This window comes from Perca fluviatilis, chromosome 1 (genome assembly GCF_010015445.1).
Source record: "Perca fluviatilis chromosome 1, GENO_Pfluv_1.0, whole genome shotgun sequence".
NCBI classification, from domain to species: domain Eukaryota; kingdom Metazoa; phylum Chordata; class Actinopteri; order Perciformes; family Percidae; genus Perca; species Perca fluviatilis.
In genome coordinates this window covers 47,022,735-47,036,632 of record NC_053112.1, presented here as the reverse complement: position 1 = coordinate 47,036,632, position 13,898 = coordinate 47,022,735, and the positions used below count along the sequence as shown (strand labels likewise).

The following is a 13,898-nucleotide window of genomic DNA, read 5'->3' as shown; positions in this document are numbered from 1 at the left end:
AAATAAATACATAAATAAATACATAAATACATGAACAAAAAAAATATGCCTTTGAAATACATCATGAAATAAATAATTGAGGCAATAAATACATAAATAATTAAATAAATGTAAATATTCATATACAAATGAATCAATTAGTTAAATATATTACAATGTTTTACTTTTACTTATGTCATGGTACTTTTATTTCATACATCCACATTTATTTATTTCTGTGGACTTTTATTTCCTAATGCCACATTTATTGATTTCCCTCTCTATTTATTTCCAGTTCTGATATGCAAATCAGGGGGCGTGGCTATCTCTCACACTCACAACAGGGCTGTGGGCAAAGAAAGGCTGGCGAAGTGAGAGTGCGGACATAATGGAAGACATCGGTGGGCTCCTAGATAGCATGCTATCATTAGCAGATCAAATCGATCAACATGGTTTATCAGCAAATACTGTTTTGGCACATATTGAAGAATTTTTGGAAATACTAGAGCGGATAAGTGCGCTTCAAGAAATATACACATTTTAAATTGTTTAAGACTGATTGAGCACAGTGTTTGTGTCAAAGTTACCGCTGGTACTACAAGCACAGGTGCTGGACGCCCGCCTCTGGATATTGCAGGCCACATGCTGGCTAACTTTGTGTTTTCCGGTCTATCAACCCGAGAAATCGCGGTTCTGTTTGGTGTGTCATCCTGCACGATTCAGAGGAGAGGAGATTGGCCGAAGAAGGCCTTAGGTGAGTTAACTTACTTAGTGAGCTAAAGAGTAGGCTATGGTGGGCAAAAACATTTATAATACAGGCCGCATTTTACCCCCCCCTTACGGGCTGTGGTAGTAGCTGTATATTTTATGAGTCGGGCTGTGAGGGGGGTGCTGCACTGCTATCGCTAGCTATAGGTGGACAAATTCCTTCACCCAACTGCTGTTTTAATCACTGCGGGTTGACACAGCATTAGCTGAGGCGTTGGTAAGTGAGCTAGCGGGCTATCTGCTGCTGTAATTCACGTTTAACTCAACATTTCCGTTGATGGTGAAGTGAGACAAGCTGAATGGGACTTCTTTGGGACTATTTATGTGGACGTTTCTGTATTTATTATTTATTTTAAAGCCCCAGTGTTTAACGTTTGTAGTTGTTCATTATCAAAATCTGTGTTGCCCTTCACAAACTTGTCCTTTTTCATGAATATTGACCTCCACCATCAATTCCAAGTATTCCTATCAGCTTGGAATTTTACATTTGCGCTCGCATGAACTGGGGTAGACGCTCCATAATGATGCGCCATCCTGAAATACGTTAGCCGGTAAGGGACATACAGGCTATACTGCTCCGCCTTTCGCGTTTTCGACTCACAGCTGCTGCTAATGGGTGTCGTCACTTCCCGGCCCCGGCAAGTTTGAAGAAGGAAAAATGGAGGACTACACGTATTCAAAATCCAAATTTCAGGAACAGGAGTCTTCTTCTTCGCCCAGAAAAAGAAAAAGGATATTGAAAAGAGCAAGAAACTGGAAAAAGAGTGAATATTGGAGCTGCTTTGGAGGCCCACACCAAATCCCGACTAGTTAATTATCCTCCGGACCGCTGCAGTCTCCTTTTCTCTCTCTCCTTTCCGTCGGGTGGCCGCTCGTGGTGTCCGCGCCGCTCTCCGCCATGACCTCATGGATGTATTAAGACAACGTATGAACTCCAACAATGATGGCCAATAGACGGCCTTTTGTACACCTTCGCTTTTTGAAGCGTGAAGGCTACCGTAGCTGCAATACTGCGTGGCGAGAGAGAGTTGATTGCGATATATGATCTCAACGCTAGATGGGAGTAATTCTTACATAATGTAGCTTTAAATAACATCGTGTTTACAGGTGTGTCAACTGCAGTGGCTGTGCCAGAAGGAAACCAGATGAATGAGGACAGAAACGTCCGCACTCTCACTTCGCCAGCCTTTTTTTGCCCACGGCCCTGTTGTGAGTGTGAGAGATAGCCATGCCCCCTGATTTGCATATCAGAACTGGAAATAAATAGAGAGGGAAATCAATAAACGTGGTATTAGGAAATAAAAGTCCACGGAAATAAACAAATGTGGACTTATGAAATAAAAGTACCATGACATAAGTAAAAGTAAAACCTTTTAATATATTTATTTAACTAATTGATTCATTTATATATTGTTTACATTTAATTATTTATGTATTTATTGCCTCATTTATTTATTTCATGATGTATTTCAAAGGCATATTTATTTTTTTATTCATACATTTATTAATTAATTTATGTATGTATTTGTTTATAATGAATGAAACTGCATTCCATAGTATGGTGGAGGCAAGGCTGAATTCTAAAACTGAAGTGAAAAATGACAAAAAACACATTTTGAAAATGAATTAAAAATGGGATGGTGTTTATGGGGTTCAGTTATCACATAGCAAATTGTGGTGTGTGTGTGTGTCTGGGATTATACTCGCTGCACAATGAAAGCGTGATGTTCCTTCAAGTAGTTAAAGCCGACTCAGAGGGAGGCATGGTCACACACGTGACACACACACACACACACACACACACACACACACACACACACACACACACACACACACCTTAGCAAAGGAGAAGGCCTTCATAATTCATCACAACTGAAACATTAGACCCAAATGGGCTGAGCTGAAGAAAAGCATTTTATTAATGCAAACGGTGATTTTAAAATGTCTATAAATTTAAGCGCTCTCTTTTCTTTCTCTCTCTATCCCTCCCTGCCTCACTAGTTCACGGATACAATTATTTTTGCATGTCCTCCTCAGATGATTATTTATTTGAAAGCCATTTGCATGGTGTCTCTGAGATCTGGAAGGGTCATTCTGAAGGTAAAAGCACTAACACAGCTGTGTTTAAAATGTACCTGACTGTCAGTAACGATACCGAAATTACACTTGTTTTGATATCTTACTTTGAGAAATATAAAAACACTTTTCTACAAAAGGAGTTAAAGGATTTATACCCCTTTTTCACTTGACAAAAGAAAACAACAATTCCTTTGATTTAAAGGAACAATATGTAACATTTCTGCTTTAAAATGTCTAAAAACGACCATACCTATGTTATATATTTTTATGAATTGTGTTCTTACACTATCCCAAATTTTTCCACCAAGTGTCAAACCCAGAGAAATCAGTTATTTTATTTTCAGACACGGCACGTTTCCTTTAGTCGCCCGTCAGTGGCGTCATATAACCTTTCACTGTGTAGTTACTCTAACTTCCGTCAGAACACTGGCACCAAGATGATACGTTCAGGAGTAATTGTAAATCATACAATGTCACAGAAAAAAAATACTTGTAACCGTAATACTGCTTTTTTGCCATACAGCATCGTTTTGTGATTAATAACATCCCACTTTTTATCACAGTAATACAACAGAGGCTTTATTTATTTTGAAAGTTCAATATCGATACCAGTTTAATGTTAGGCTACTACAATGTGCTGGTTGGCAAGTAGCTCACGTTGATGCTAATGCTTTGTTGGTAACATTATAAGGTTACAACATCGTTCAACTTGCTAATAAAGTTATTTTTAGTATGACACAGTTAACAGGACTGGGCTAACCCCACGAATAACGTCACTAGTAACGTTAACGTTAGCTGTATAGATAGACGATTAATCTAATGCTAATTTAGCCAGCTAGCACACCCCGGTCTGTCTGCCTCACTCCCCCGGCGCAGAGAGACTCAGTCGGGATGACAGCTGACAACAGCCCCGGGACATATAGCTAGCTAGCTAGTTACTGTTAGCCCCCAGTCAGCTATCAGCCAGCTACTTTCATTACAGCAACCCCCCGGCCAGAACTTATCTCCAGTGCCTGGTGCTTACGACGCTAACGGCAGTTTAATTAAATGTCGGGAAACGGACCATATCAGACCCAGCACCGAGTCACAACAGCGGCCATCCATAGCGTTAGCTAGATCTCCGTAGCGCTACCGGTGTATGTGCCGAAAATCTCCTCCCTGCCGAATTTCTCCCCCCTTCGCGTTTAGCGGTCTTTACGGTTAGCTAAATTAACCTGACAAAAGGTGGGTTAAGCACCAAAACGAAAAGTTAAGATTACTGAAAAGTGAAGGGGAGATAATTCCAGGCAGCTGGGAGATGTTCTGCTGCTGCACAACAGGCATCGAACGTCCTCGCCGTCGCGAAGATTTCGCCGACAATCCCCACCTGTCTCTCAGCCTCGTTTAGTAGCTAGCTAGCGTTACAACACACCCCGTCCACCCCGGTGTTGAAACCATCCAAAAGGTTACACTGATATGTGAAATATTTTGTGTTTTAGCTGCTGGCTACGGTTAGCTTGCTGGCTCACTAGCTAGCTAACTGGTCAGCTACAAATAAAAATCTAATCGAGAAAAACGTAATTATGTTGGGGAAACTGCAGCTATTTTATTAGAATAACATGAATAACATCATCAAAAGTCCAGTTTTACCGTCCATTGTTTTGGTTGAGAGACCCCTAGCGGCAGAAAGTTACATATTGTACGTTTAAAGTGGCTATATGTAACTTTCAGTCTGTGTTGATTCTAGCGGCCCCTTTGGACAAAAGTGGTAATGTTTACCACACCTGCTGTCGTAAAGGTCTAGGAATTAGCGTTAAAGGGAGGTCATATAGTCGCAATAAATGTTTTTCTTGAACAGAAAATCATTCATTTACTATAAGATAATAAGTTACAGATGCATCGTTGCATTTCAAGTGCTACATACGGTAACTTAGCCTACTTTGGATGTCTCGTGAAATAAACCTGGTATCACTGTTACTGGGTCACGAGCCAAAGCATTAAGAGATTGTTGTAGCAACCAATGTAGTAATAACTTAGATTAATATAGGGCATTTCATGAAACCCACGGACGCTTTACACAAGTACAGGGGAAAAGGTAAGAGAAAATAATAGGCCAACACAAACATGGAGTAAAAGGAATAAAACGTACGCGCTAAATGGAAAGGGGACGTAATTTAATCTAGGCTACAGACGTACAACCATACTGCACAATCTGAAGTTATTTCATGAATGAAATAGACATATTACATGAATGAAACTTGATGAACTCTTGACAGGATTTATCCAAAGTGCTCTGAGGCACTGCATTTCTACATCCCTTGTTTCTTATCTGACTTAACACTCAGCTTCTTTTGATACCTGTGAACAACTGCCCGCTAAACCAGCCTCGCCTGTTCTCTAACCTTTTGGTCGTGGCTATAGGCCAAAATCCAGTCCTCCTGCTCGGGGTGGAAGAGCAGACTGAGGATGTAGAAGTTCAGCCGGTACTTCTGGTAGGTAGCCCCTTCATCAGAGCTGATCAGAAGACTGCTCTCCACCTCTGGATCAGTCAGCAGCATGATCTGAAGGTAACAGAAGGATGAGAGATTAAGGGACGATGTTAGCTGATTTGGTGGAGCACCACTTTTTGGGAATTTAACAGAAGCAAGGTATACAGTGAAGACAGAGCACAGAGAGAGAAGTCAATTAAGACATGCTGTTCTCATGAACCATTTGTATGTACAGCTATGAAAAGTGATGCACTGTAATTTGTATGTATTCCACGTATTTATTACTGAATGCAACACGTAGACTGCCGCTGTATAAGACCGTGATGATCCGCGTAAGGAGGGAGGCTTGGGTACTAAAACACAGGGCTTTCAAGCGGTGGAGTGGAGTTGGTGTCCCAGAAGACTTTCACTCAGTGTCTAGGGAGTACTACTCAAGGGGACTGGTGTTTTAACCCAAACCACAATCTTTTTTTTCTAAACTTTACTTGTTGCTTTGGTTTCTAAATGTAACTTTCGTCACCGCATGATGGTCACTTTTGTCGGCTAAACTTTACTGCAACGGCTGCTGAAAAGACCGTCACCCGGTGGTAGAGCAGTCGCCTGCCAATCGGAAGGTCGACAGTCCCATGTCGAGGTGTCCTTGGGCAAGACACTAAACCCCGAACTGCTCCCGATGCTGCTCCATCGGAGTGTAAATGTGTGTGAATGTTTATCTGATGAGCAGGTGGCACCTTCGGCCTCGGCCACAGTGTATGAATGTGTGTGAATGGTGAACGGTTCCTGTATGTGGTAAAAAAAAGGGCTTTGAGTAGTTGTAAAGACTAGACTAGAAAAGTGCTCTATAAATACAGTCCATTTACCGGTCGGCTAAACATCGTCACGTGACTGTAGTTTCTTAGCATTTTATACTGTATAATTGTTGTGCATAACTTTTCATATGATCATCATACGAACCTGTTCATGAGAATGCAATGATCGACACCGATTGCCACATCTGAGATGTAAAGTGTATTATTACAGCTGTGGCTGCAGATTACCATGTTAAAAAATTGTCATCCACAGTCAGTTTTCCACTGATGATGCCATATCTTAGTCTTTTTTATTTTATTTAACCTTTATTTATCCAGGTAAACTGTTTGAGAACAACTTCTCATTTACAAACATGACCTGGCTATCACCAGACCAAACTCAATCTTTCAAAGGGATATGCCACCATTTGTTGAAATAGGGCTTATCACGGTCTCCCCTGGCTGTAGATAGGTGGGCCAACGCATTTTTTGTCTCAGTGCAAGTAATTAGGTTGTTACTTTGTCTTTTGTTGGCTCACTTTTACTCACAACATGCTAACTGGCAACATAGGATTCCATTCACTACGCTAAGCTAACTAGCGGCGGCGCTGCTGGTGTTGCATCGGACTAAAACGATGCATGCACAAAAAATACGTTGGCCCACCTATCTACAGCTAGGGGAGACCGGGTTAAGCCCTATTTCAACAAACGGTGGCGTATCCCCTACTCTGCACGCAATTGGATAGTCCTTCAACCAATCAGACCAACGATCCAGGTGACGTAGCAACAGACAGCGGCATCAACGGTTTGCTGCGCTTCGGTGGCCGCCATGTTGAATGCAAACAAGAAGCTGCTTGCCGTCGCTTCTCTATCGTCATCGTGTTAAACCCCCCAATAGCGCGCCAAGTGGATAAGCCAGTTTGTGATTGGTCCCTGCAAAATTGTATTGGAAGCAGGATAGATAAACGTACAGGTTTTCAGCCCGAGCTGCAGGGCAAAATCAAATCGACGGCAGATCAGGCTGGGGCTAGCCATATCTCAAATAATAAAATTATTTGTATCGGTTATGCTTGATGATATAATCAGTATGATACATCTTTTACAAATGTGTGTGTGTGTGTGTGTGTGTGTGTGTGTGTGTGTTTCCTCTGTGTAGATGGGGTAGCTGTGTGTGCCTCATCATTCCCATTTCTGCTGTCTGCTCTCTCTTCATTCTCTCCGCCTATGCTCAATCAGGCCTTGAAAGCACTAATTTCCCTTGAGATTCTTTCTTTTCTTAGAGGTCCAACATTTTCTTTGCCACATTCTGGCCCTGTCCCCAGAAACAAAATCCCAAAGAAATCCCCAGATAATATCAGATGCAAATATAATTGAATCAGTGGACCTCAAGACACACTTTCATCATTACTGGAGTGTACAGTGGCAGAGAGTTGGAGAGGCACGCTTGTGGATGTGTGGATGTGATACTGCGTGCCACTGCATGCTTATGTGCTCATGAGCAAAGTCTATAACCGATATCGGTGCTGGAAAATACTTGCCCCTGGTGTAACCCTCATTAAAGATACATATTGACTAAAGTACAACATATATGTGTAGCGGTCAGCTCATAACAGACAAAAGGCCCAGTCAGCCTCTTTTATTGTTAGACTCACTCAAGGGCGTCATTTCCATGTGAGTCCTGAGTCAACGTTCGCTCGAATGTGAGTGATCGTCAGACATTATTGCTCTGGGATTTGCCTCTCAGGCTACATACAGGCTGCCCTACCTCAAAGGTCCAATATTGTAAAAATAAAATATTGTATAAAGCAGGTTGAGGTGCTATATGAATACTGTGAAAGTATCAAAACACTCTATCCTTAGAGAAATACACACAGCCCATAGGAAAGAAACTGTGGCTTTAAACAAGCCGTCAGGACTTCTGTACAGTTGTGATGCAATAAGGCAGGCCTGCTTGGTTCTTTTGGTCCAACACATTCTCACTCTCCCGTCGCGTAAAATACTGACGTTTGGTCATGTGCCTTTGGCTTTTGTTATTCACACTAAAAGTCTCCTTTAGCGTCGGGACTCTTGACTTCACTTTTGATGCTCTGGCTTGGCACGCACTGACTGACATGCCGCACAAGAACGAGACAGTTAGGTTTAGGAAAAGATGATGGGTTGGGTTACAAAATGTATGTTTCAGTGACACGCGGGACAAGACCGGGACAGGGTCTCCTGTTTGACCCAAACACCACCCCAACCTGCCTCCTTTACACAGCATTTTGCTCGAACGGTTGTAAAGATTTACAAATCTTTTGCATATATCTTTTATTTAGACATTTTAATGTCAGGGCTGGCCTCGCTATGTGTGAAAACTAATGGTTTAAAGAAATATAAACAAGCAATGGGTGTTTTTTTCCCTCTACAGCAGAATGATAATAGGTCCAGCCAGACCATTCACCAGGTGGCCATGTGAGACTGCCACCTAGCTTTGGTGCCTAAACATAACCATACTGTGACCGTTTAACAATGTTAACATGTTTAAAACTGCGACCGTTATGTTCTCCGGTTAAGATATGAGGATGGGGCGCCATTTTGAATGAACATTTTTGAATTCTTTGAATGAAACGCTCCTATTATCACGCGCACAGAAAATGGACCCACAGATGCACGACTCAGGTATGAAAAATACAATGGTTTTATTAGCAAGCTAATAAAGCACAAGCAACAGTGTCCAGTGAATGGCAGGCAAAAGGGAAATCCAGGAAAACAGGCAATGGTCAAAATCCATGGAAAACAGGAACTTAGGAAAACAGGACACAGGGAAAAATGCTCGAAGGCTGAACACATGGAAGCAGACGATCTCGCACTGGGGTAAGGGGAAGACTGAACTTAAATACACAAGACAGGGGGGACAATGAGACACAGGTGCAACACATAAGGGTGGGGACAGGTAATCACACAGGCGGGAAAGTAGAAGACAGGAAGTAAAACAAAACAACACATGGGATAACAGAGAGACTACCAAAATTAGACAGGAAATGGAAAACTAACAGAAAACATGAAACAAACAGAAACTTGACACAGAGCAAAGACATGACACCTATGAGTTGAATTAGATAGTTATATGGCTTGGAGGACTTGTTGCAATAAAGGGTGTTGTATGTTAGACAGATTGTAATGTCCTCTGAGACAAGTTTATGATTCTGGACTGTAGGTACATTGACTTGACATGAAAGTTCTATGTTGTTTGGAGTATTCCTCCAGACTTAAAGGTCCCATATCATGCTCATTTTCAGGTTTATACTTTTATTTAGGGTTTCTACAAGAACCTGTTTACATGCTTAAATGTTCAAAAACACATTATTTTTCTCATACTGTGTGCCTGAATATACCTGTATCCACCCTCTGTCTCAAACGCTCTGTTTTAGTGTCTGTCTCTTTAATATGCCCCCCAAGCCCAGTCTGCTCTGATTGGTCAGTGTTTCTGGGTCTTCCGTCTCTGCACCGTCATTGCAGCTGGGGAATGACTGTTGCGGCACTGTAGGATTAAAATCATTAAGTGGTTTAAAGGCACCGTTTCTGAAAACAGACTGTATGTATTTTCCATGGATTGTGCTTTTTGATACTTTCACCCCATTTATATAGCACCTAGACCTTCTTATTAATCAAAACAATACATGGAAATCTCACTTTTTACAATATGGGACCTTTAACACTAGCTCCACCGGGCACTTATGGGGTACTATAACCACCCAAGAGCATCTGTATCCTTTCTTTATCGCTGATGGGCCATTAATGCGTCATGCCTCTCCATCTCTATAGCGCTGCAGTAATCTCTATAGCAGCAAGGACACACGCAGTCCCCACACACACAATACAAATCTACTGTAGATAACTTATCTAACATCTTGAACCCACACAAACATAACACTGTAAAATGTGCTTTTTTTCATATGCTCTCTAGTTTAGAAAAAATATTTGTGTCGTTCATTTCAGTTTCTTTTCAGTCAACACAGTGTCTCGGAGGCTAATTGTCAGCAACTTGGCAAAACATCGGCACAGAAAAATGTTATAATCAGAAAGAAAGTGTGAAAGTGATTAGTTTCCCTTTCATTTCTGATATTTCACACATTTGACAGGATGAATACTGTGGGCCTACATAGCTTATAAGTTAGGACAATGAATGTGAGTGAATGTTGGCATGCAAATAAAAAAATTTCTATGTTCCTTTCATTGTCTCAATGCGATGTACAGCCTTCATGCAAATGCGTTTACAACGTAAATCGGGGCTTCTCCTGGCGAATTAAGTTTTTTTTTGTGGTTAATGTGCAGAGTATGTATTTAGGAAAAGGTAGGGCAGGAGGGAAACAAAATGAACAACGACAGAATAATTTAATTTTTTTAATGGTGCTCTGGCGGATGTAGTGTTAAACGAAAAAGCATGCTTTAATTCATTCATTTCCGAAAATTGTCTATTGTCTGATGTAGGCCTATTGCAGTTAATGTAGATATTATGAGATAGACTGATTGATGTGACAAAACAAGCTTTTAGTTATTTTCAAAATTGCGGCTTTGTTTTTTGTCAATTACAAGCCGCTTACAAGTGTCGGAGCTACTGTCTCTGCACACACACACACACACACAGGGGCTTACATGTGGTTTAGAGATGGCCTTTGGCATGACAATTTCTCTGTGCCCATTATGTCATCAGACAGCCGTGAGAAAGAGAATACATACTCCTCTCACAGTCAATATCCTTCTCAGTAGGGCATCGCACAGCAAAGTGTTTCTGGGCTCTCATGCTAGTGAGTCATTTGTCAGCACTCGCCTGGGTAACAGCAGTTACCACTAACACCGGTTCATCAATCACAAAAGGCAGATATAATGCCACATGTGTGAGCCACATGCTGACCAATCCAATCAAATGCACTCAAACGCAGTCTGATCTACAAATCCCAATTAATGCTGTGCTGACTCCCCGGAAACATAAAGTAGACAACTTTATAAATGAATTGACTGATGTATTTCTGGCACATGGGGGATGATTCGGTATGCTTACAGAAATGTGTATTCCACTAATATACCATATCAGAAGATAAAGATGAATACACAGTGGTGATATGTGTAAATGCAATATGGAGATTGTTATCAGCTCTGATGCAAGGTGCTTTCTTTTTGGTTTACTCTCTTGCATAAAAAAAAACATTATTTAACCTTTTCAATCATAAACAAGAGAAGAGGCTGGAGGACAGATGTTACAACACAGAGAGGGTTCCTATAGCGTAATGTTATTCATTTCCAGGAAATGATGGTGTGAAAATATAGGGCCTTTGCCTTTTATGCATTCTACAGTCATTGCCACTCCTCACTCACTCCACACGCAGCCTTCCTGCATGCCAAAATGTCTCAAAAGAAAACTTTTGCATGTTGATGTTTACATGAGATCCCATGAATTAATTAAGTTAATTAATTAGTTAACATACAGGACTTTCAAACCAGAGAGTGGTGTTTGCTACCCGGGGAAAACTAAAGCCTTTCACCCAGGAAATGTCCTGGGTGTTTCTTAATGTTCCTTAGGAGTCTTTTAATCCAAACCACGATCTTTTTCCTAATCTTAACTAGTCGTTTTGGGGCCTAATCTTAACTTTTGTCGCGGCAAAATGCTCATATTTTATGGACTTAATTTAACCGAAACGACCGGCAGCTCGCGTTGCTTTGTACCCGGCTCAAAGTCACCTATTCTCAGGTAACTGAACCACCAACTACCGCTGATACAACGGAGGTCTGTAGCCAGCATCACAAAACTCTGTAGTGGCTTAAACGACTAGCAACTGCTGTTCAGCGTCATGGAGCTCGTAGCCAGCTGGCGTCACGTGACCAGCCGAGCCAGCGTCACCTTATTTTGTAGGATATCATATATATATATATATATATATATATATATATATATATATATATATATATATATATATATATATATATATCATACGGAGCCGTTCATGAGGATGAGTTGCTGCATCACATGCTTAACAGGAAGTGAATTAACGACTGATGTTAACACAAACCACAATCGTTTTCTAAACTTAAAGTGATGGTTCAGAGTAATTTCACCCTAGGGTCCTTTGCACCATCACCTCGAGCCAAACAACCCTCCAGAAGCTTTTTTCACCTGGGTCGAACATTGGGAGAGTTAGTGTGATCAGCTGAATAGCAGGTGCTAATGGATCCAACTGTGTATCTCGTTAATGACCCCACTAATTATGCCCGAAATGGTACCAAACTTCTACACTAGTACAAATAGGTTATACACTCATAAAACGATGGATTGGAAAGTTTGTAAGTACACCAGAAGTTTATTTAAATAACACTTGCCTGTTGGCTTCTGCTCTCTGCTGCTAGCGCTACCGGCAGTAAGAGTGCTAGGGACGTCTACAATTACAACACCGAAAAGAGATACAACAAAAATATTAAATAACTTATTTCTTTAAAGTAAGTGCTGTAGTACAACTAGCAGGAGACAAGTTATAATTGAGGTAAGTTTGGAGACACTACCTTATTTAATCATTAAATTAATAAATATTTTTGTTGTATCTCTTTTCGGTGTTCCTGGTTCCTGGTGTACTTACAAACTTTCCAAACCATCGTTTTATGAGTACATAACCTATTTGTACTAGTGTAGAAGTTTGGTATCATTTCGGGCATTATTAGTGGGGTCATTTACAAGATACACAGTTTGATCCATTAGCGCCTGCACTAAGCTATTCAGCTGATCACGCTAACTCTCCCAATGTTCGAGGGTGAAAAAAAGCTTCTGGGGGGGTGTTTGGCTCAAGGTCAAGGTACAAAGGACCCTAGGTCCTTTGCACCTTGACGTTGCACCTTGATGTTTTGGTGCCTAAACATAAGTAGTTATTGTGCCTAAACCTAACCAAACTGCAACCTTTTAACAACGTTAACGACATGTTTAAAACTGCGACCGTTAAGTTATCTGTTTTAGATATAAGGCCATATTTCCTGCCACCGTTAGGAAATAAACAGCCTGTTTTTAGCAGAGGAGAATAACCTTTTGTTAGGAAAAGTCTTCTCAGTGCTTCATAGAAATACAGCAGTCAGACAACTTCTTATCTTACTTCTTATCAGCAATGGATAAGAAAATAATCAGACTTTTACAAGGAGAATAACATGTCACTCAGTGGACCAGTAGACTGTGTGTGTTTGAGTGCATGCATGTCTGTGCGTGAGCGAGCAGCTGTAAATGAGGCCAAAAAGGTGGAAAATGACAAAGGTTAATGAAGCGTATATGTGCCAGCTGGAGCACATTTAAGATATGTGTAAGGAATACTTGAGTTAATTCCGCCAACTCAGTACCGTAAATACTCCAAGACAGAATATTAATGAAATTAGCTTCACACTTTCCATTTCACACAGTCACCCAGTAATTGGATTGTGACTCCTCTCTATAAATCCATGCGTAATTTCCCACCCTGCAATAAATATATTTTCTGTTGTCAGACTTTAAGCGGGTTCAGATTGGAAAAGCATTCCAAAAGTGGAACAAAAGAAAAGAGCTTGAGATTTAATCTCTCTGGGGCGAGTCAATATTCTAGCTTTGCCGTGACAGTGATTTAATACGTAAGTAAATAAGCTGGTTTTAAGTCAATTCCTTTTTGATTTTTTAGCACAAAAAAAAAAAACTACTCATAAACGAAGAATGATCCACCTGAGGTTACAGTTTTGAACTGGGATTGACAGAGCCAGCAGGAAACCAAAAATCTATTTTACATTACAGAGCAGCTAAACTGGGACAGTCAGGGGGTCAAGGCCAGTTCACATG

At 40.9% G+C, this 13,898-nt stretch overlaps 1 protein-coding gene across 5 annotated transcripts in view; it reads right to left on the bottom strand.

Annotated features, from left to right (window-relative positions):
* Positions 1-13,898, bottom strand: part of LOC120564084 (VPS10 domain-containing receptor SorCS1) — a 279,471-nt gene that overhangs the window by 88,855 nt on the left and 176,718 nt on the right. For all 5 annotated transcript variants that reach the window (XR_005640059.1, XR_005640058.1, XM_039808768.1 and 2 more), the window contains exon 4: positions 5,208-5,366. Coding sequence is in view for 3 of the 5 variants with exons in the window: in XM_039808768.1 (XP_039664702.1) it covers positions 5,208-5,366 (159 nt within the window). In the remaining 2 variants the exon portion in view is untranslated. The remainder of the gene's footprint in view (positions 1-5,207; positions 5,367-13,898) is intronic.